Genomic DNA, 21474 nt, shown 5'->3' on the forward strand with positions numbered 1-21474 from the left:
TGGGTTTCCTCCGGGCTCCACCCGGTTTCCTCCCACCATAATGCTGGCAGCCATCGTATAAGTGAAGTATTCTTGAGTACGGCGTAAAACACCAATCAAATAAATAAATAAATAAATCTTGATGACTGAGAAAGATGGAAAATGTGCATAAATCAATACGTGGTATAGCCAATTGACCGGTTTGCTTATGACTGATTCTTATGTGACGATTGAGATTGAGATGGGTGTCTCAGACATACGCCTTTACCATTGAACACGAGATTTTCCATGACATTCATTATAAGGAGATTTATACCACTGATTCATTCATTATAAGGAGATTCATAAAGGGACATTCTAGGAAGAGATTCTATGAAGTCTCAAATCCGGGTCGGCTGATACCAATTGCCAAGTGGGTCAAGTGTCTGGGCTCAGCAAACATCTTAACTGGGAGGCGACGAACCTCGCCTCTACAACACCTCTACGGTGCCCCTGGTTGGGGTCATACCAAAACTTTCAAAATGGTACTAGTTGCCGCCCCAGCTTGGTGCTCAGCAATGAGAGGTTAGAACAAGGGAACAGAAATGCTTGGTCCGGTGTCAGTATAATGTGACTGGGTGGGCTGTCATGTCTGGTGTCTTCAGCATGATACTTCATGTGGCTCTTTGGCGGTATGGATTCAGGAAGATACGTACACCTATAACAATTCCTCGTCTGAATGGCTGCATGACTGAAAACCTGCTACGTACGACGTAAAACACCAACCATGTATAACGTGCTTGAAGGCACAGCCCAAGGGAAACTCAGGACCATCCGCAGGTTATTGAAGACCTTCCCACTTAAGGCCGGAGAGGAAACCATCATGAGCTAGACTTGACCCACAAGAGCGACCGTACTGGTGAGAGGGCCCTGGGTCATTGCACCGTGCTGGTGTTCTAATCCCCTCGCCCACGGAGGACCCCAGATAGTACGTAAAGTAAGAAAATAGGACGAATTCATGCAAAGAGAAGTTGTCAAGACTTATCAATGATTATGAAAAGACATGAAAGACGTCAAGGGGAAAACAAATGCATGCCGTCTCAGCTGAATTTATTAATTTACTACCTCGTTCAGATGAACAACTTTAATTGATACTCTAAAATAAGGCATGATCTGTTGACAGAGCATCAGGTTTTGGACTTCTCCAGGAAGCAGAATACCACCTGCATTTGTTACCGACGTAAAACGGATTATTTTATGATGGAAATATATCCCACTTCAGGTTATGATGATGACTTAGTATATATTTGTCACGCGATTAAATGGAACATAATTCAAAGAAATCATGGAATCTCTCACATGGTCAGGCCATGTTGAGAATGGTATGCAGACATGATTCTAGTGGCTAATATTACAGTTATAATTGTATTTCTTATGCTAAATTAGTCCCACATGATTCTAACTAACAACGAGTCTAGCAAAGCTATCATAAACAAATATAAACTGAAAATTGTTGGAAATTGACGCTGGATATTGTTACATGTACATGTGGGCCCTATATACAAAGCTTTCCCACACGCCCGGCATATTAAATTAATATGCCTCAGCAGTGAGGCACATGAAATATTCGTTTTCATACCAGATATCAGCTGAAGAAATCTTACTTCTTGATATTGACTCGCGTAGGCCCTATTCACAGAGATGGCATTGAACTGATCTGTGTCAGATTTTGGTCATTTAATGTTACACAAAACCAGACATGCCGGGATCAGTACCTATAATTTACAGGAAACCATAACAGTTGTTTTACACGATTCAACACAGGTGAGAAGTTTCTCGAAAAGTTTACTTTAAGTTTATTAAAGAAAACCCACTAACACTAACTAGAGATTACCGGTGCCATAGATTTCTACGAATACAAGCTCCAAATTTTTGTTTTTGTTTTGTTTTGATTGATGTTTTTCGCCGTACTCAAGAATATTTCACTTATACGACAGCGGCCAGCATTATGGTGGGTGGAAACCGGGCAGAGCCCGGGGGAAACCCACGACCATCCGCAGGTTGCTGGCAGACCTTCCCACTTACGGCCGGAGAGGAAGCCAGGTTGAGCTGGACTTGAACTCACAGCGACCGCATTGGTGAGAGGCTCCTGTGTCCTTATGCTGCGCTAGGGCGCTAACCGACTGAGCCACGGAGGCCCCCCAGACTTATTTCAAACAGAGATCGGCAAGCTTCACGTCAGTGTGGATAGTAACTATGATTGTTGGGTATATTTCACAGTCTTCTTACATCTGTTCTGAACGTTTTTTTTCGCACTTTTTGAAAATACTTATTTAGCCGTTGACAGTAGGCCCCGCCATTTGCGGTCGATGGAACAGCCATTGTACGCAACCCTTAGGCCTACAACTCTACGTGATAAACTGAATGTAGGCTTGTAAATTTATTCATCTATTTATTTATTAATTTGTTTGTTTGTTAACCTTTGCCGAAAATGTATTTATTTTTTTTTTTTATTTGGTGTTTTACTCCGTACTCAAGAATATTTTATTTATACGACCGCGGCCAGCATTATCGTGAGATGAAACCGGGTAGAGCTCGGGGGGACCCCACGACTGTCCATAGCTTGCTGGAAGACCTTCCCACATTCCTTGAGCTTTTCTCATGTGAGACGTATAAATTTGGATGTTACATTAATGGCTGCAATGAGTATAAAACTGAGCAGACGGATCCAGAGCACCATCGACTGTTCGTTAGCACAAATTTAAGGCCCCCCGAAATAATGAGGGTCGGTTTGGAGGGATTTACTAGTAGAAATTTCGTCCAAGGTTTAAACTGCGAGCACTTATATAGGTTTAAACGAATATTTTCATGAATGTAATGATGTATTAAGACCGATTCTAAAATAAAATGGTATCACCATTACAGAAGTTATTAAACTTCCCAAGTCACTTAAGAAGTCTGACTGCCCTGGCGTCATCAAGGGAAGTAATTTCTGCACGCGGTTTGCAGACGCGAGCAAGATGTATAATGGCGGACGGAAGCCAAACTCAGGGAGAGCTTTTTGTTCTTTGACACGTTTTCCCATGAGAACACAGAGGTATGAGCATTGCGGATATTGTCTTCTGCACACCTAACTTGCGTTAATTGCACGGGTGATCAACAGTAATGGTTGACCTGTTCATACACGTGATCAAAGATGTGCTTTGTTGTTGTTGTTGTCAATATGCCGGGGATCTCAGTTGTTGGTCGCATTCAGGGATGGAGATGCATCGAGATGATCCATTGTAAACTTAGACCTGACTTTTAAATGCACGGATCATGTACATCTATTCATAATTTCAGTTTGAGAAAAAAAAATACCAATATTTTCACAGGGAATACGAATGGTTAGTGGGATAGGCCCACTGTGGCTACTTTTTCAAATGACACAATCAGCGCTAGACGCAACCATAGCCCAGGCCCTTAGGCCTAGTAGATCCCTCGTGCTTATGCATGCTATACCCTATACCCTCGGACTTATAAAATGGAAAGGTTTTCCTGCCTAAAGCCCCTCAAGTACACTGAATGAACTCCAAATAAAGCATTCTGTTACAAATTTTGACACACATCTCTTCTACTGATACACTCCTCCCTTGAAATAACCCGCTCATGCGGACCAAAAGATTCATATCGTGTTATAATCGAATCCATGCAAAATTGAATCCTGACAAGGGAGATAAGTTGTAATGGCTGGAATAAGCATAAATCTGTACGTGACTGCCTGCAGTTGTACGGTATGATACAAAGTACACAAGGATTTCACGTACTTGTGTTAATTGAGTTACCTGGTTTTATAAAACAATAACAATTATAAAAATTCTTGCATGTCTTGCAGTAAAGTCTTGAAATGATGGAACATTATCACATGTAAAGTGATTTACCTTTGCTTTATCAGCTAATCGAGAATCTGTTATATTCGAGAGAGGCGAACTTTAGACCTGCTTTTCAAGAGTATGTGAAGAATTTTTTGTGTATAAAATAATGTATTCTGAAAACAAACCTTAATCGGCCTTGACAATGTGTAAGAAAACCAAAGATGGCGTTGACACATTGTTACATCTCTGGACTAGTGACAAGAAATCTGTCGCTCGAAATGAACACTAGGGAGGATTCTTGTCAAGTCATAGGTGAAGCAAAGGTCACTTCCACAATACATATATTTCCATTTTTGTTTACATAACAGCTGAACAGATTGATATAATGTTTTTCAACCAAATTACCATCGCTCATGCAGACATCATGACCTAATAAATCGGGCTGTTGACGTACATGCGTGGTTGACCTCTTACAACGTCTCCATGTTTTGATCATGTTACTACGGAGGTGCGAATTTGTTGTTGTCAGGAGGCTATGGAGGAGAATGACAGACTCCACAATTTGTGTGGAATGTCAAATTAAGTTTGAAGTAAAAAAAAGGGGGGTTATCTTCAGCAACCGTTCCAGTCTAAATGTCACGGAACCTCAACAGCTGCTGCACATTGGCTGACCCAGATTTTAAAAACATGGCAGCGCAGCAGCCTGCTAAATACGACCCCATTTTCGACTTTGGCTAAGATTTACAGGAGAATGGTGATGTGAAGACAAGTAGTGATTGTGGTACAGTGTGTGTAAATAGTTTAGCTTTCAGAATTGCCGTGCTTTATATGTATTTAGGATGAATCTAAAGCGTAGGCATCGGAATTGAACGAACGGGTAGCTCTTTGTAAGCATTATACCGGAATCAGGTATGCATAACTCCTGGACTAAGGGTAATCGGCACTCCCTGTGTTTCAGTATATATAAGCCATCCTTAGAACGAAGCCTTGGGCTATGATACATCCAACACATTGTGCCATTTATACATCCAACCCCTGCATATTCCTTGTCACATTTCAGGCTACTGTGGGAACTTGACCACATCCCCTACTAGTAGTACTACTATCAGTTGTTTATTAAGCCTAATGACAAAGTGATGAAGTTGACAATAAGCAGTTGATGCCACTTGTGGGGAACCATTTTTTTGTTGAGATCAATTATCTTACACCAATTTGGTGGACTGCCATCATATTTAGAAAATTCGTGAGTACAAGCAACAATCAAATAAATAAATATATATAAAAAATTCTTGAGTATAACGTTAAGCAACATTCAAGTAAATAAGCCATGGTTATATTTCAGTTAAGTTTAATATGTGATGGTTTAATATTTACACAGGAATTGAATTTAGACTTGGTTCAGTTTCCCCGTCCAGTTTTGGTGCAAGAAGTAAGGGTTATTCCCCTTGGTACTCGAGTCCAGGTCAATGTGCCAGGAGGGGAACGATTAGGGTAAGTTTGCATTGTGTCAGTTTCCCAGAAACAGAAATAGAATACAAAGACATCTATATAGCCCAGATTCTTTAGGTGTCTTGACTTTCACTCAACCAAATATACTGATAATTAACATTTGTGATGGCAAAAAGTGAACAAAAATATTGTTAGTAAGCTACGTGAAATATTTCCAGTAGAATAAAGCTGGCTGTTAAGCACATGTTTAGTAATTTTAAGTATTGAAATTTCAAGAAATGACAATATTTATCTTTTTCCATCTGCAGCGCAACAAACCCTTCATCTTTCAAGTTGGAATTCTTCATCAACAACCTTAGTAAACCTAACTCTGCTGTGTTTGAAAAGCTTGGCATGTAAGTGTTGGAATTTGAGTGGCAGATGGAGTGGCAGATTTTATTTATTATATATAGTTTGACTATATCACGATGTCTTATATCTGAACAAGTTAAATGATATAGGCCTACATAGGCTTGTATATATGGTGTGATGTCATACATATACATGTCATGCTGTTGTGTGATGTAGGAATGTAAAAGTATAAGCCCAGCTCAGATTGGAACAGTGTAAAATGAAATGTTTTGTTTTTTTTTTCTTTTTGTGATCATGGCTTCTGAGTGGGAAATATCAAAATGCAACAACAAAAGTGACATTTCAACTTTTTATACATAACTTAAGACATGTACTAGTATTGTTTTATGTCAGTAAAATTGTTTACATTTTGTTCCAAACAGACTAGATTACAAGAAGAACGTTGAGATACAGTTCTTACCCCCAGAGAATGTAAGTTGTTTTCCAAATAGTACATATTCAGTTATACCACTTCCAATAATGTTAAATTTGCGGAATTACTGACTTTTGGTTCATGACAGAAAAAAGTACATTGCAGATTTGAAATGTATGCGAGAGCTGTGTCTGAATTGCATGACTGTGGCTGAGTTCCAGGCTAAGTTATAAGTTGGTTGTAACTATCATAACTACATGTGATGAGGAATATGTAGGCACAATCAACTATTGAAGCCTGCAACAGCTTTGTGGAACCTGGTTCTGCCTGATACATTGTAATTTTAGAAATTTATATTTAAATACTATAAAAGTGAATTTTGCATTGAACAGTATGCTTTCAGACAGAGACTTGGAAAAGTATGCTTTTTTTGGCTAAATATAAATCATTCTGTGATGTTTTAGTTTCAGATTATATTACAAACAGAGCCTCCGTGGCCGAGGGGGTTAGCATGCCAGCGTGGCGCAATAACCCAGGAGTCTCTCACCAATGCGGTCGCTGTAAGTCCAGCTCATGCTGGCTTCCTCTCCGGCCGTACGTGGGAAGATCTGGCAGCAACCTGTGGATGGTGATGAGTTTCCCCTGGGCTCTGCCCGGTTTCCTCCCACCATAATGCTGGCCGCCATCATATAACTTCAAATATTCTTGAGTACAGCATAAAACATCATTCAAATAAATATATAAATAGATTACAAACCAGTTTGAATTACCATGTGAAATATGTCAAGACAAAAATGAATCATTATAAACATAACAACCCATCTTGATCATCAAATTTGGTTTGATTTTTCCACTGGGAGCACTGTGTAATTTATTTTTGGGTCTTTTCTCATTACAGCTACCAACAGATGGTCTAATCCTTAAAGGGTGGTACACAACAATAACTCTAGCAGTGTATGGTACGCTGACAACTGTAACAAAGGACCGTAACTCTCCTCCACCTCCCCCGCCCCCACAGCAGCCAGCGTCTAGGAGCAAAGCCATAGGTATGTGCTCATGGGCCAATTCCACATTTCTGACTTGAGTAAATATATAAAATCTCGTCAAATACTTTATATTTGGTATCAGATGTTGAAATTTGCCTTGAGATAAAAGTGGTCAGAATTTTAATTTGTAATGTGCCAAAATATCCTGTAAAATCAGTTTTTATATTTTGACATGTTTTTCTCTACCAGAAGGCCGAGCTACAGAGTGGGAACCGCCCAGGGACCCCCCTCGTGAGCCCCGTCAGCATCCTCTAGATTTCATCACTCAGATCTCCCAGCAGGCCCTACAGCAGCCCCACACACCAGCTTCCCACCCCACACAACCCCTCTCCACCTCCCCGCGCCCTGATCTCTACCCCGCACTGAGCTCAGAGCACTCCCCTGCTCCCAGGGACACCACTCAGGAGTATGGTCGGCAGGCCTCGGACTTCTCCACCGACACCAGGGAGCGAGACAGTCAGAGGGAGATGAGGGATGTATCTGCCCCTCGTGAGCCTCACAGGGACTATCGTGGGCCTCCAGAGCCCCGAGAACCCTACACAAGCCCATACTATGAAGAGCGACGATCTAAGGACTTCGATCGCCCCTACTACAGAGAGAGGAGAGACTCTCAAAGCTCACGGGACAGTGACTATGGCAGAGACATTCACAGCTCACGGGAAGGTTCGCGAGAGCCTAGGGAGTTCAGGGGCAGCAGCCGAGACTCGCGTGACTTCAGGGAACGTGACTCAGACAGAGACTGGGACCATAACCGAGACAGAGACTTGGATAGATCTAGAAGTCATGAGACTGATAGGGAAACTGGAAAAGAGTTCCCTGATAAAGAGCCTAGTGACAGGCTAAGGACTCCACCCCCCAGGAGAATGACCCCTCCCAGGTCTGTATCACGATCGCGGTCTAGGTCTCGGTCACGATCACCTATTCGCAGGTCGCCACCTCGCAGGTCACCAGCCAGACGATCGCCAGTCAGGAGATCCTTGTCACCTGCCCCAGAGTCCATCAAACCCAGAGATGTGCCTGTGGAAGACCAACCTGAAACAGGTAAGTCAGAGAGGCAGCAATTTACTTGAGTGACATTAAGCCTCGATTTCTCAGCGGCTCTCACTAGCTGAGAGTGTTGAAGCTACGGTTTGTGAGGTATCTTTCGAGGTCATTGGATTTTGTTATCCTTGACTCTTAAACGGGAGCACTGATTTATAAGAGCGAAAATAATTGCCATGTTAAACAACTAGAAAAACAAATAAAACAATTTCTCACTGGCCATGGTGACTAGGGCAGCTGAGAGGGACATTCATGCAAGCTTGCAAAGATTTAAGCACACTTTTATATCATTACTGTTAATTCAGAACCAGACTGCTCTCTGTAAGTACACCATGACTGTTTAGTCAGTCCTGATTTTCCTAATCAATAAGATCAGCCAGGTGTACTATCACCTAGTGTATAATAGTGAATGCAGCATTGAACTCAAAACAACGATGCAAAAGTTCAAAGGGAGGAAAGAAGATCCACATGTTCATGTACCACTCCAGAGAGTCAGAATATGTCATGTGTTAATTTGAAATGTGAACCTATGGCCACTGAGGAAAATATTTAGTGTTACAGGTGCGTTTGTTGTGCAGAGGGTGTTAGTCAGGCTTCCTGTGTCCAGGGTTTTCATTTATAATTTAAGAAGTTCAGAGCTCAAAAGTAGGGGGCTGAATTGACAGTTATTACGTCATGATTACTATTGATTACTATTGATTACGTGGTCAGAGCATCCAAAGTAGACAGTTACAGGGACGGCAGTAGACATCTGTCTGCAGCCTGCTACTTACCCTTTCTGAACACGCTGTGTTTCAGATCTGCTGTACTGCAGTAATAATAGTGCCTTGTATATTGTTTGAAGTCAAACACCATTCATCAGTTGTCATTGCATGTTGCCACTCATATGGAGAATTAATTAACCACGTGTAAGACTTAAGACAAAGAAACTACTGTAACTCTTTTTCACATGTCTGCAAGGTGTTTATTCAAGCATATTCTGAACGTATTAGTCTGTGTCGACTGATAAAATTATACTTTTTGTGAAGCTCGGAAATTGGCCAGTCCAACTAATGTAGTTTAAATGTGCACGAATTGCACTGAAAAGTTCTCTTTCATGTGTGAAAAAGTTGGGGAATTAGAGTAGATTCTGTCTCTCCAGGCCTGAGTTTTGATAAAGCGCATCAAGAACTACATGTATATGCTGTGTTCTGTATTTTATTATAACTGCATGTATTTGTCTGTTAAGGTGAACTTGAAGACAGAGATATTGGCATGTTTGAACAGCTCACACCTGAACACTCTCCGAATGAGCAGCTTTACCTGTCAGATGGCGAGTTGCAGGGACAGGTATGTTTATAGATTGCACAGAATTATTGTCCTGTTTTTGGCAGGCTGAGGCTCATTACACCAATCTGGTGATGGCTCATTGGGTAGAGCGTCTGTTTCAGGGGTAGTAGATCCTTGGTTAATCCTGGGTCTGGTCACACCTAAGATCTTTAAAGAGAAAGTTGCTTCCTGGCTTGGTGTTCAGCATCAAGGGGATAATGCAACAACTGGTTGACCCATATCATTATAAAATACTCACTCACACTCACTCATTATGCCAAAGTGATTATCTTTACATAACTGGTTGGTGTGGCCACAGTCAGGATGTTTGCTAGGTACCTGGGGCCCATTTTTCAAAGCGCACATAACGTTTTGTGCACATTTCTTCCATGGCAGCCAGTATTGTAAGTATTATGTCACCATAGTAGTTGCATGAATGTTGCACTGCGTGAGTATTCCCACCCTAGGGGGAAAAATAAGGCAGGTTGGTAGGAAATTAATTTTTTTTTTTTTCATAATTTTGTCGAATGAAGAAGATATCAATTTTAGGGTTAGCCCTAAGGCTCATATTTTTAATGATGGCCTTTCTGTGAAAACTCTACCTTCTTCTTTATTTGGAAACTTGAGAGTGTTTGAATATTTGAAAATGCTTTAGTATCATCCTGGTACACATTCGGAAAACATCAATTTAAAACGCAGAACTTAAAATCAATTCAAGGGGTGGGGGGGGGGTACCCTAATGCTTCAACCTCTTCACCATTTCCTGTTCTTGTGTTTTTCTTTGAACAAGGAGGAAGACCCATACGAAGCCATCTCATCTGATGAAGACATGGGAATAGCAGATCTGGAGGCCGATATCACAGCTGTCAGTACAAACTTACTTCTGGTGTTCGTCTTAGATTGTAAATGTCATTTTAAGCGCAGATGATATATATCATCATTTAGGCCTGAGTTGTTATCAGTATAATGTGGATTAGCATGTTAGTAGTAAATTAGATTTAATCTTTTATAATGAAGATATTGTTGGCCAAACCACATGACCAACTCACATGACAAATATATCCCTCTTCCTGCTCTCTTGAGAAAGGAAAAACTATTAGCTATTGTTTCTTCATTACATCTTTTCTTTAATTTTCATTAATATTTTCTTCGCACAGGATATAGGGTATTATGACGATGACTCGTGGAATTTTGCCATGTCCAGTTTTAATCCATTCCAGTGTGACTTGGCCCCTTTGGATGTAAGTGGAACTCCGTTTGTTTTTTTTTCTTTTTAAGCATTATTGAATCACTGAGGGAGCTACTTACAAGATACTGTTTTATCAAAAAAAGCGATGAGTAATTTTTGTTGGAAGTATGAAGTAACAATACATTTATTGTATGTTTTAATCAGGAAATAGTGAAGTCTCAATTTTGTTTTTAGTTACTGTATTTCTTGCAATTTGGATGTGCCTGGAATCAGTGCTACAAACAGTTTTTGATAAACAGGTAATTTTAGTAGCCTTTGTTCAAATCATTGATATGTGATACATTTTTTAATACAAGAAATCGTAACAGACACTCTGGTTTCCTTCACCAACACTCATAGATCTGATCACGCTAATACAAGTGAAAAATTCCAGAACATAGTATTGAACACCATCCAGTCTGGCCATTAATCATTGTCTGTGGATATTGTAGACTTTCACAGACCCGTCCCTTACAAAGTACGAAGTGGAGGCTCAGAAATGGGAGCAAATGTCCTCGTCAGAGATTGAAGGTCCACCCAAGACTGCCACAGACCTGATAGATATCTACACTACATTCCAAGACAGTGACCATCACGATAAGTTAGTGGCCAGTTAAACATTGTTTTCTTGAAACTTCACTGAACAGTCAAAAATAACTTAAATAGCAATCTAGGGTGGAAAGATATGCTTTAAAGAGGCGTTGTGTGCTTGAGCCTAGCTTCTAGTGGCTTGGCTACCATTTGCAACGTACGCATACAGAAAAACTGTTTTGTACATGTACATTTAGTAATTTTGAGCGAAATGTTATCTCTCTACTTTTGACATGCATGTATTTATTGACTTCTTGATACTGTTGTTTGTTTTTGTGGCTTTTGCACCGTAAACATGGTCTGTATAGGCAGGCCTTCCTCACTGTGAAATCCTGATGCTCTTATAGTTTTGTAACAGCCAGTGTATATGCAAACATTAACAGTCACATTAATGACAGCCATGATTCTTGTCATTCTCCGTCATAGTCGTAGCCCGTACTGGTTTATGTGGAGTTCTGTGAGATTGTTGTGGGTTTCAGATGGGTGGAGGCTCTAGAGGAGGTACCCCTCATGCTGACAGAAGGGCTGAGCTACCTGTTGCACCGAGAGGACAGAAATGGTAATACACCTGACACGTACACGAAACTTGTAGATCCATAGAAAAGTTTTTGTAGAACGAAAGCTTCATTTTGACTCAATATTGCAGCATATTGTTTGCAGGCAAGCTCATTCGCTTTTTTGTTTCCCAGATATTTTAGATGCTTTGGTGGAGTGGACCATGGAAGGTTTGGACTTGTCAAAGGCGATTGACCAGCCAGAGACAGTATTCAAAGTGCGACACCTGAAGATGGGCATTAAGCTATGCGGTAGCCTGGCCTCATGTGATCCCAGCATATCCAATAAACTGATTGTGAGTAGACTTGTCACGCCCAGAAACAAGAAACACTGCATGTGGCTTTCTGTATTTATGCTTTATTAAACTGTCTTTAGGAGTGAGTCATCAGAGAAAACTACAGCTTATCTAGAATAGCAGGAGAGAGTGATTTGGGGCAGGAAGAGATTATAAAACTTCTGTGTCTGGTTTTATACTTGCACTGATCTGTATCCTTGTCTTCTCTTGTATCCCCATCTTCTTTTGTATCCCCCTCCCCTTGATTTTTATCCCCATTTTGATCTGTGACAACATCTTCATCGACTGCAGGGCCTCGTTGTTGTTGTTGTTGCAGTCCCGAAACGTTCAACACATCTTACTGGATCTGTATGAGGCACCGTCCATGTCTGTCTCCCTGAAAGTACAAATAGTCCGAGCCTTGGACCAGACCACACGCTTCAAGGAGGGCATTGACTGGCTGCTAGGTAAACAAGACCTCCAAACAGAGGCAGAGAGCGACGCAAATGTGGAAAACGGACATGGCACAGAAGTTAGATCAGCACCTGTGTCAGAGACGGGACAAAAAGCCACTGTTTATCAGAGACTGTTAGAAATTGTCATGTCTAAACAGGTAAGTTGATTTCACTACCAAAAAACTAATAATGATCATGGTTCTTTGAATAGGTTTATTTCCTCTTTGTCTGAAGTGAACAGAACTTCTTGGTATTGTCATGCAAAAGTGGTTGATTTTGTTGGGAAATCTGTGCTAGATACTGTATTTGACTGTAAATGTCCGTTGCTCTGCAGACGGTCCGCTGCGTGGTGGCCATCACTGCTTTGATGAGGAAGATTCACCTGTATGCCGTGATGAAACGTCTTAACCAGGCCACAGAACAGTAAGTGTATCAGTGTTTTCTCACATCTTCATTTCCTCTCTTGTAATAGAGGCAGATGATGTGGTTCTACGCCACATTAGTGTCTGCTGTGCTGAGCAAAAACATGGCATTGTTTTATAGGACAGTACAGTGATTGTTTTACAAGCAGAAAGACATACTTCTGGTGTGTTACATCTCGGAAGTGAGGCAAGATTAATATTGAGCTTGAGACAGCTCCGTCAAAGAATTCTCCTCCGATATAGTGTTTGATGAACAAGCTACATATTATGGTGAAGTAAGGGAGTTAAAGTCAAATATTGTTGTGACAAAAATCTTTTTGCATTCTGAATGTTTTGTCTTACATCATTTGGTGCCCTGATTTGTGATATGTGAGATGTGAAGCTAATATACAACTTGTAGTGTTTATGATAGCTGGTATTCTTATCTTGCAAATGTTAAAGCCTTATGTTCCAAGAAGACAATAATTCTATGAAAAAGTCAGTGGTCAAATTCATAGATGGAAATAGAAACAGTCACTGGGAGATAATCTCTCTTTGGAAGGCTTAATCATTGTTTTTTGCTGAGGATTTAAAGCTTAAGTTGCCCAAATGACATCTCTATAACCAATAAAATACCAACCTTGTTTAATTATTTATTTGATGGTGTTTTACACCGTACTCAAGAATATTTCCCCTTTAAGACAACGGCCAGCGTTGTGGTGGGAGTGACCATTCCACGACCCCAACCTTGTTTTAAAACTAGCACAGGGTAAAATTGGAAGCCACAAGGCTTGTGTTGTGCACGCTTTTTTGGAATATTTATTGTGGAAAAGCTGTATAAGGTAAACATGCATGTGAAGTAGTCAGTACATGTGTATGCCATGGAAGGTAGTGTGAGCATTTGTGATAGAATGTCAATCTGTAGCAGGGGGTGTTACAACCTGCAGATATCTTGTAAAGCCATTAAATGTGATTTTGAATTTGCCAGAATAGAGAGATCATGAAATTTCAGATTCGATTCTTAAAAAGTGTGTCTTGTGTTATGGAGAAATATCAGTTAAGCAATGAAATGAAACACCTTGTGCTTTACGGATTCATGGTCACTGATTACATGATCATGTTTGCCCACCTGCCTAAATTGGAAATTAAAAAGAAAATTTCCTGAAAAATCCTGCCAGAGACCATATTTTCTTGATTTAAAACTCACTATAAGAATGCATGCTTACTGTAAATTTACCTTCGGTCACATTTTTGTACTATGACAGTGTTTCATATTGCTTGTATCTATACACATACAGTTGTAACAGCAGTAACCTGACATCTGGCATATAATATTGTCTCTTTTGTGGAAGAAATCCTCTTTTCTTAGAAGGAAAAAGTTCTGAATTTAGTTAAGAAGTGCTAAAGATGGCAAAATGTGTGTGAGGTAGTGTGTTTTTTGCCATCCCAGTGTCTGACTCACCATTCCTGGTGACACTACTGACTTGCTGCTTTAACAGTGAGGGGCTGGTTTCAAGAAGCATATGTTGTGCACACAGCTAAGAGCAACTTAAGTTAACACTAAGTGAGCTTCCTGAAACCAGCTCCCAGGAGAAGAGAATGGGCTATGTAGCCTGTTGTCCATTCTTACCCCTGTCATGGTGTTTATTTGGCAAACTGGTAAAAAAATACCCACTTATTTCAAGAGAACACTTGTCAAATGAGCTTGAAATTGCAATTGCACTGGGAAATGTATGTGTACCCCATCAGTTTGTGATGTGTTATACGCTGTGTAACTCATACATCATATCATAGAAATAAAAAAAAAATGAATTTATTGTGTTCAATTTAAAAATTGTTATCTTTAATGGAAGATAGTTTCTACAAGCATTTGTAGACAAGGCTTGAATACAAGACCTTTGTATCCATTTGTATTATTTTCACACAAATTAACTCCACATTACGGGTTATAAGGCCCTTGTCTCTCCAGGTGAGTATAAAAATACAAGAGAGGACATCTTATGACGTACCCAATACAAAGCTCTTTCTGATTTCTCATGAATTAGAATTGTTAACCTACCAATGGGCAAACCATGTCTTTTAATACATAATTTTGTCCCTTCTCTTCTTTTGGTGGGTTTCACTTGTACATGTGAGAAAGGAGTCCGTTGTGTTCATGACGTATAGTTGAGTGTTCATGATCTCTGGTTGAGTGTTCATGCTTTTTGTATAGTTTGTTATCCCCCTTTTGTTCACTCTTTTGTGTAGTGTGGTAAAGCACATGTCCAATTCAGATGATCAGCATCGAGATACAACACAGAAGGCTAGGTAAGATGAGGAACTGGTCCATGAAACACTTCAGTACTGTCACATACTAGAGTAGAATGTGTAGTGACATGTTTAGTATAAGCAGCTTCCAACTGACTAACCAACGTGTATCTCTGTCTATATGTTCATAGTTCTGTGATACATTTAAAACATATATTATAGAAACATGCCATCTTTGAGTTAGTTTGATTAGTAATGCTAAAATTAAAAACAAGTATGATACCTAGACTGTTTTTGTATTAAATTTTGTTTTGGAGTTTTGTCATCACATTTCTAGGTACATAATTTTAGTCAACAGCTCGTTCATTTTAAACTGTTCTAACAAGTATAATGTTCAAGTATAATGTTTATTTTTGAAGTGTTAAAAGAATTACTATCTTGCATTCTTTAGTATAACTTGTAAAATATACATGGCAAGTCATTCAGATGTCTGAGTTCAATCACAATGTATTTTTTTCTATATGTCCAAAACATGCAAAGTGTGTGTGTCTGATTAAGTAGACATTACTCATAGTTTACCTTGTTCTGTAATTAAATTCTTTCATTAAATCAAAGATGTTCTAACCAAGATACACATTTAGATATCTGTTCTAATCCCATTAGCCTTATTAACCTCTAAGCCAAACTGTATAACATTGGATATTTGTATTCACAAGTAGAACTTTTCCCTGCCTTCACACTATGCTGAAAAGCTGCGCTTAAATTATGAAAACTGTTCCAGAAGAATACCATTTAAAAACACAGAAAGTGATGAAACCTTTCTTTGTCCTCCTGTTTTTCATTTTTTTTTTTAAATACATGTACATACAGTGTTTGTGTATTTGAGACATCTTGTGCTTTTCAAGACCCACCTGTTAAAGTCACTCTGTCTGTCTGAAAGTGTCTGTCTGTCATTTGGTCAGTCAGATTTGTGACATGGTGTCATAGGCATAGTGTACCGTTCACTTAAGTGTACCATACGCCATTCACTGATGTGTACCATGGGCCAGTCACTGAAGTGTACTGTGGGCCATTCACTGAAGTATACCATGGGTCATTCACTGAAGTATACCATGGGCCATTCACTAAAGTATACCATGGGCCATTCACTGAAGTATACCATGAGCCATTCACTGAAGTGTACCATGGACCATTCACTGAAGTGTACCATGGGCCATTTACTGAAGTGTACCATGGGCCATTCACTGAAGTGTACTATGGGCCATTCATTTAAGGAGGGACCTGAGTTTCTTCCTTTCTGTTCATGTATAATTTAGAATAAAGCAGACCATTAAAATAAAGTGACCAGAAAATTTTGATGCTTACATGTCCAAATTTAGTCACAACATTATCTGTGTGCCACAACTCTGCTGATGTATCAGGTACTGTGATATGAAGTGATAAGTCCATTCCACTGTCGTGCTTAGTACATGATGTCACTGGATCATGTCATATAATGGAAGTGGGTATTTGGGATTGGTCAGAATGTGATCTGTTTTGTGGCTAAAACCACATACTAATGACAACCACAAACTCTCCACAATTGAAAGCCTGCAACGGGTGTTATGATGTCTTCAGACATACATGTATATTGCTGCAAATGAATGGTGAAATATTGACCACTGGTGTATTTGCTTCATCTACATGAACTGTAAGTTACGAAGGTGCTTTCAACCATTACCAGCATCCACTGTGTTTTTCATCTGAAGTCTCCTATTGTTGGCATGTGTATCAACCCTCTGAAAACTGTAGTGATCTAGGGTCTAGCTGTCTGTGTAGCACTGTCTGTATCAACCCACTGAGAACTTTACTGATCTAGTGTCTGTAGCTGTATGTGTGACGCTATCTGTATCAACCCACTGAGAACTGTAGTGGCCTAATGACGGTAACTGTCTGTGTGACATTATCTGTATCAACCCACTGAAAACTATAGTAACCTATTGTCGGTAACTGTCTGTGTGACACTATCTGCATCAACCCACTGAAAACTGTAGTGACCTATTGTCAGTAACTGTCTGTGTGACACTATCTGTATCAACCCACTGAGAACTTAGTGACCCATTGTCAGTAACTGTCTGTGTGACACTATCTGTATCAGCACACTGAGAACTTAGTGACCCAATGTCAGTAACTGTCTGTGTGACACTATCTGTATCAGCACACTGAGAACTGTAGTGACCTATTGTCAGTAACTGTCTGTGTGACACTATCTGTATCAACCCCCTGAGAACTGTAGTGACCTGTTGTCAGTAACTTTCTGTGTGACACTATCTGTATCAGCACACTGAGAACTGTAGTGACCTATTGTTGGTAACTGTCTGTTTGACACTATCTGTATCAACCCCTTGAGAACTGTAGTGACCTGTTGTCAGTAACTGTCTGTTTGACACTATCTGTATCAGCACACTGAAAACTGTAGTGACCTATTGTTGGTAACTGTCTGTTTGACACTATCTGTATCAACCCCTTGAGAACTGTAGTGACCTGTTGTCAGTAACTGTCTGTTTGACACTATCTGTATCAGCACACTGAGAACTGTAGTGACCTATTGTTGGTAACTGTCTGTTTGACACTATCTATATCAACCCCTTGAGAACTGTAGTGACCTGTTGTCAGTAACTTTCTGTGTGACACTATCTGTATCAGCACACTGAGAACTGTAGTGACCTATTGTCGGTAACTGTCTGTGTGACACTATCTGTATCAGCCTAAGTAGAACTGTAGTGTTTGTAACTGTCTTTATGACACAAAGAAAAGAGAGAAAACATTTGTTGGATAATGTACAATGGTTTAAGTAAATGTTACATGGTGTGTACACAACTAGGTGCTCATACTGGTAAGTAGGACTGGCCAGCCTAGTGACGTATTCTCATAATCACCGTGAACGCCAAAGCTTTCAGTTATGCCATAAAATATCCTCCCTGAAGATCATCTTTCATCAGAGGAATGCGGCGGATGTCTTTTTTTCTGTTTTCAGCAAAACGTTTTGCATATTGTTAATTTTTTTTTTTTTTTAATTTTTAAAATGCACTTGCAATTTATAAACAGGTTACACTGTCCCCATTTTCATGCTTAACATGTCTGAGTGTTTCTAAGACCAAATTTACAAAATTAACGCAAAACGGTGTGCAAAACCTTTGCAGTTCTCTTATTATAGTTTTAAGCTTATCATGTACATGTGTGTAAACATTTGGTAATTGTAGGCCTTAACTGTTGAGTAGACCTGTATTATATGTAGATTCTGATATCACAGAAGTTGGGTTGGAGATTCTTTCATTAGTCATTTTTTTCCATCAGCATGGTTTATCGGAAACAAATGCGTTACACAAAAGTATTAGTAGACCTGCAGTGACTTTTGTGGACAATTCGGTCTCAGTCAGAGCTTAATATGGATCAGATCAGCTGAATGGTTTCTTTTCTTTGATTTGGTATTTTAACATGATTACTGGACTTCCTTTTAAAACTTTTCCCCCAATAGGGCAATTTTACAAGAAAATAAGGCTAGTAAAATATTACTGAAACTGATATTTTACTTGTAGGATGTAAATACCCTTCAAAACCTTCCATTACCTTCCAAATAAATATGAAATCACCTTTCTGTAATCAATAAACTGGGAACTGTCAGAGTAAGAGCTAAATAATTAACTTAGCAATGAATGATATTTCGGTCAGACCCAGTATTTTACATGCACCTTGAGAACTGACCATAGCGGAACAAGGTAAGCAGGAAGCTGATTTGGTACAAAAGACTTCATGGGCCATGCATTGGAATACACTGCCCATTAGAGCCTAGTCGCTCTTCTTTGTAAAACTGCTTTATAAAACATGGTGGTTATCATGTGCAATTTACGTTACTCCAGTAATGGTTGAGATTTCTTTGTTCCCAGGTGATTATTTTACCTTTATATCTTATATGGTTTTCATATGAAATAGCTATTAAAAAGTGAAATGTTATGGTTTGTGAAATGCAAGATACAAGGTCTGTGTAGCACCATTCATCTGTTTTTCTCTCTAATTTTAGTCTAAGGGTTTTGTTGTAGTCCTCTTTGATTAACTTGTTAACATATCTGATTTTTCTGGCAGAAAACTGTTAAAAAGAAAAAAACAAAACATTGCACTAGATACCGGTAAATTATTAAGGAATGAGAATGTGCACCTTTGAAAACAGAAAAATATAGTCAATTATTGAAATAAATTGCATCATAACTGCTACATGTATTTTAAATGATCTTAGTGTTCCTAATAATTTTTCACGGCTTCCTTTTATACGTACCCTTTTGCTAACCCCTGCATTCTAGATAAACTTCTTGTTTTTATTGATTTGTTTACTTATTTGAGGGAATACAGTAGTGTCAAGTATGTAAACAGGTCTGAAGTCTGTGAAAATGTTTGTTCAAAAGTACTTCACACCTAAAAGACCGAAGGGTCTGTTTATTTATTATTTGATTGGTGTTTTATGCCGTACTCAAGAATATTTCACTTATACGAAGGTGGACAGGATTATGGTGTGGAAGGAAACCCACGACCATCTGCAAGCTGCTGTTAGACCTAGAAAGGTCTAAATGATCTTCACTAACTTGCACGACTGGGCCAGACGTTGTGAAGATTTCCCAGTGCTGATGATACAAGTTGTTGTTACAGTGTTGTGGAGAACATGTCGACGGAGGAGGAAGTGTCTAAACCCGGTGAGGGTGGAGATGGAGGAGACATGGATATGGAGTCTGGGCTGGGAGGCAACCTTAATGAGTCTGATGTAGAGACACTGGCGATGTGTTTGGAGGAGGTGACCAAAGCCCTAGTTCTAGCCCCAGATATGATTGTAAGTATGACTGTGTTGCTGATCATTCATATACACCTACATGTACGGCCCAGTTTCACTTTAACTTACATCAAATACAATTGTCATGGTGACACATACTGTAGAGATACATTGTCATGGTGGCACATAATTTAGAGATACATTGCCATGGTGGCACATACTGTAGAGATACATTGTCATGGTGATACATACTGTAGAGATACATTGTCATGGTGGCACATACTGTAGAGATACATTGCCAAGGTGGCGCATACTGTAGAGATACATTGTCATGGTGGCACATACTGTACAGATATATTGTCATGGTGGCACATACTGTAGAGATACATTGTCATGGTGGCACATACTGTAGAGATACATTGCCATGGTGGCACATACTGTACAGATACATTGTCATGGTGGCACATACTGTAGAGATACATTGCCATGGTGGCACATACTGTAGAGATACATTGCCATGGTGACACATACTGTAGAGATACATTGCCATGGTGACACATACTGTAGAGATACATTGCCATGGTGACACATACTGTAGAGATACATTGTAATGGTGACACATACTGTAGAAATACATTGTCATGATGACACATACTGTAGAGATAAATTGCCCTGGTGACACATACTGTAGAGATACATTGGCATGGTGACATACTGTAGAGATACATTGTCATGGTGACACATACTGTAGAGATACATTGTCATGGTGACACATACTGTAGAGATATATTGCCATGGTGGCACATACTGTACAGATACATTGTCATGGTGGCACATACTGTACAGATACATTGCCCTGGCAGTCAAAACAGCAAAACAAGCCCCCTGGATTTAGCAAACTGCTGATGAATTAGGTAAAAAGTGCGTGGGTACTGTATTTTAGGAAAAGTTTAACATTTTTCTTGTGATTTATTTTGCTTGATTCTGATTGATACATCTACCTTAAGGATTTTTTGTGAAGTTTGATTAATTACTCATCTAATCAGTATAAAATGATACATCAAAAGTATCATTTTAACACCCTTATGTGCTTCTGAATGTGTGTTTTTAATTTTGATGACAAATGTATATTTCACTAGTTTTACATTAAACGTATTCTGAGTCCCGAGTTTAGCTGTACAGAAGAGTCTTGTTTATATTGTGAGTGTTATTTGTGATTATTCATGTTACAGGGCCAGCCCAAGCGTGCCTTGCCCAGGACTAGCTTGTTTGAGGTTAGCCATGCGCCGTATGACCCATACTCCAACCTGTACCACATGTTCCATGCCTGGTGAGTACGGTTGCTTTCCATTTACCCACCTTTATACTTTACCCTTGAAGTGTCACTGGTACACAGCAGAAAACGTAATGCAGTCTGGTGTCTGTGTACTGTGCCATGTTGGATGTCTTGACTGGGTGAACAATCCACTGAGGCAGCACCGCAAGGATGCAAATGTTGGGACTGGC

The 21474-nt window shown here is 39.7% G+C and overlaps 1 protein-coding gene across 1 annotated transcript in view; it reads left to right on the plus strand.

Moving 5' to 3' along the window:
- Window positions 1-500: 500 nt before the first annotated feature.
- The window catches only part of LOC135475727 (protein virilizer homolog), a 45515-nt gene continuing 24541 nt past the window's right edge, over window positions 501-21474 (plus strand). Inside the window, exons 1-18 of the mRNA XM_064755661.1 lie at window positions 501-543; window positions 3000-3055; window positions 5191-5303; window positions 5570-5656; window positions 6035-6083; window positions 6923-7070; window positions 7260-8111; window positions 9340-9440; window positions 10210-10284; window positions 10577-10660; window positions 11100-11248; window positions 11718-11797; window positions 11928-12088; window positions 12405-12680; window positions 12857-12945; window positions 15171-15230; window positions 19851-20028; window positions 21201-21298. Coding sequence (XP_064611731.1) covers window positions 501-543; window positions 3000-3055; window positions 5191-5303; window positions 5570-5656; window positions 6035-6083; window positions 6923-7070; window positions 7260-8111; window positions 9340-9440; window positions 10210-10284; window positions 10577-10660; window positions 11100-11248; window positions 11718-11797; window positions 11928-12088; window positions 12405-12680; window positions 12857-12945; window positions 15171-15230; window positions 19851-20028; window positions 21201-21298 — 2699 coding nt within the window. The remainder of the gene's footprint in view (window positions 544-2999; window positions 3056-5190; window positions 5304-5569; window positions 5657-6034; window positions 6084-6922; window positions 7071-7259; window positions 8112-9339; window positions 9441-10209; window positions 10285-10576; window positions 10661-11099; window positions 11249-11717; window positions 11798-11927; window positions 12089-12404; window positions 12681-12856; window positions 12946-15170; window positions 15231-19850; window positions 20029-21200; window positions 21299-21474) is intronic.

Source organism: Liolophura sinensis, chromosome 9, assembly GCF_032854445.1.
Source record: "Liolophura sinensis isolate JHLJ2023 chromosome 9, CUHK_Ljap_v2, whole genome shotgun sequence".
In the NCBI taxonomy this organism is placed as follows: domain Eukaryota; kingdom Metazoa; phylum Mollusca; class Polyplacophora; order Chitonida; family Chitonidae; genus Liolophura; species Liolophura sinensis.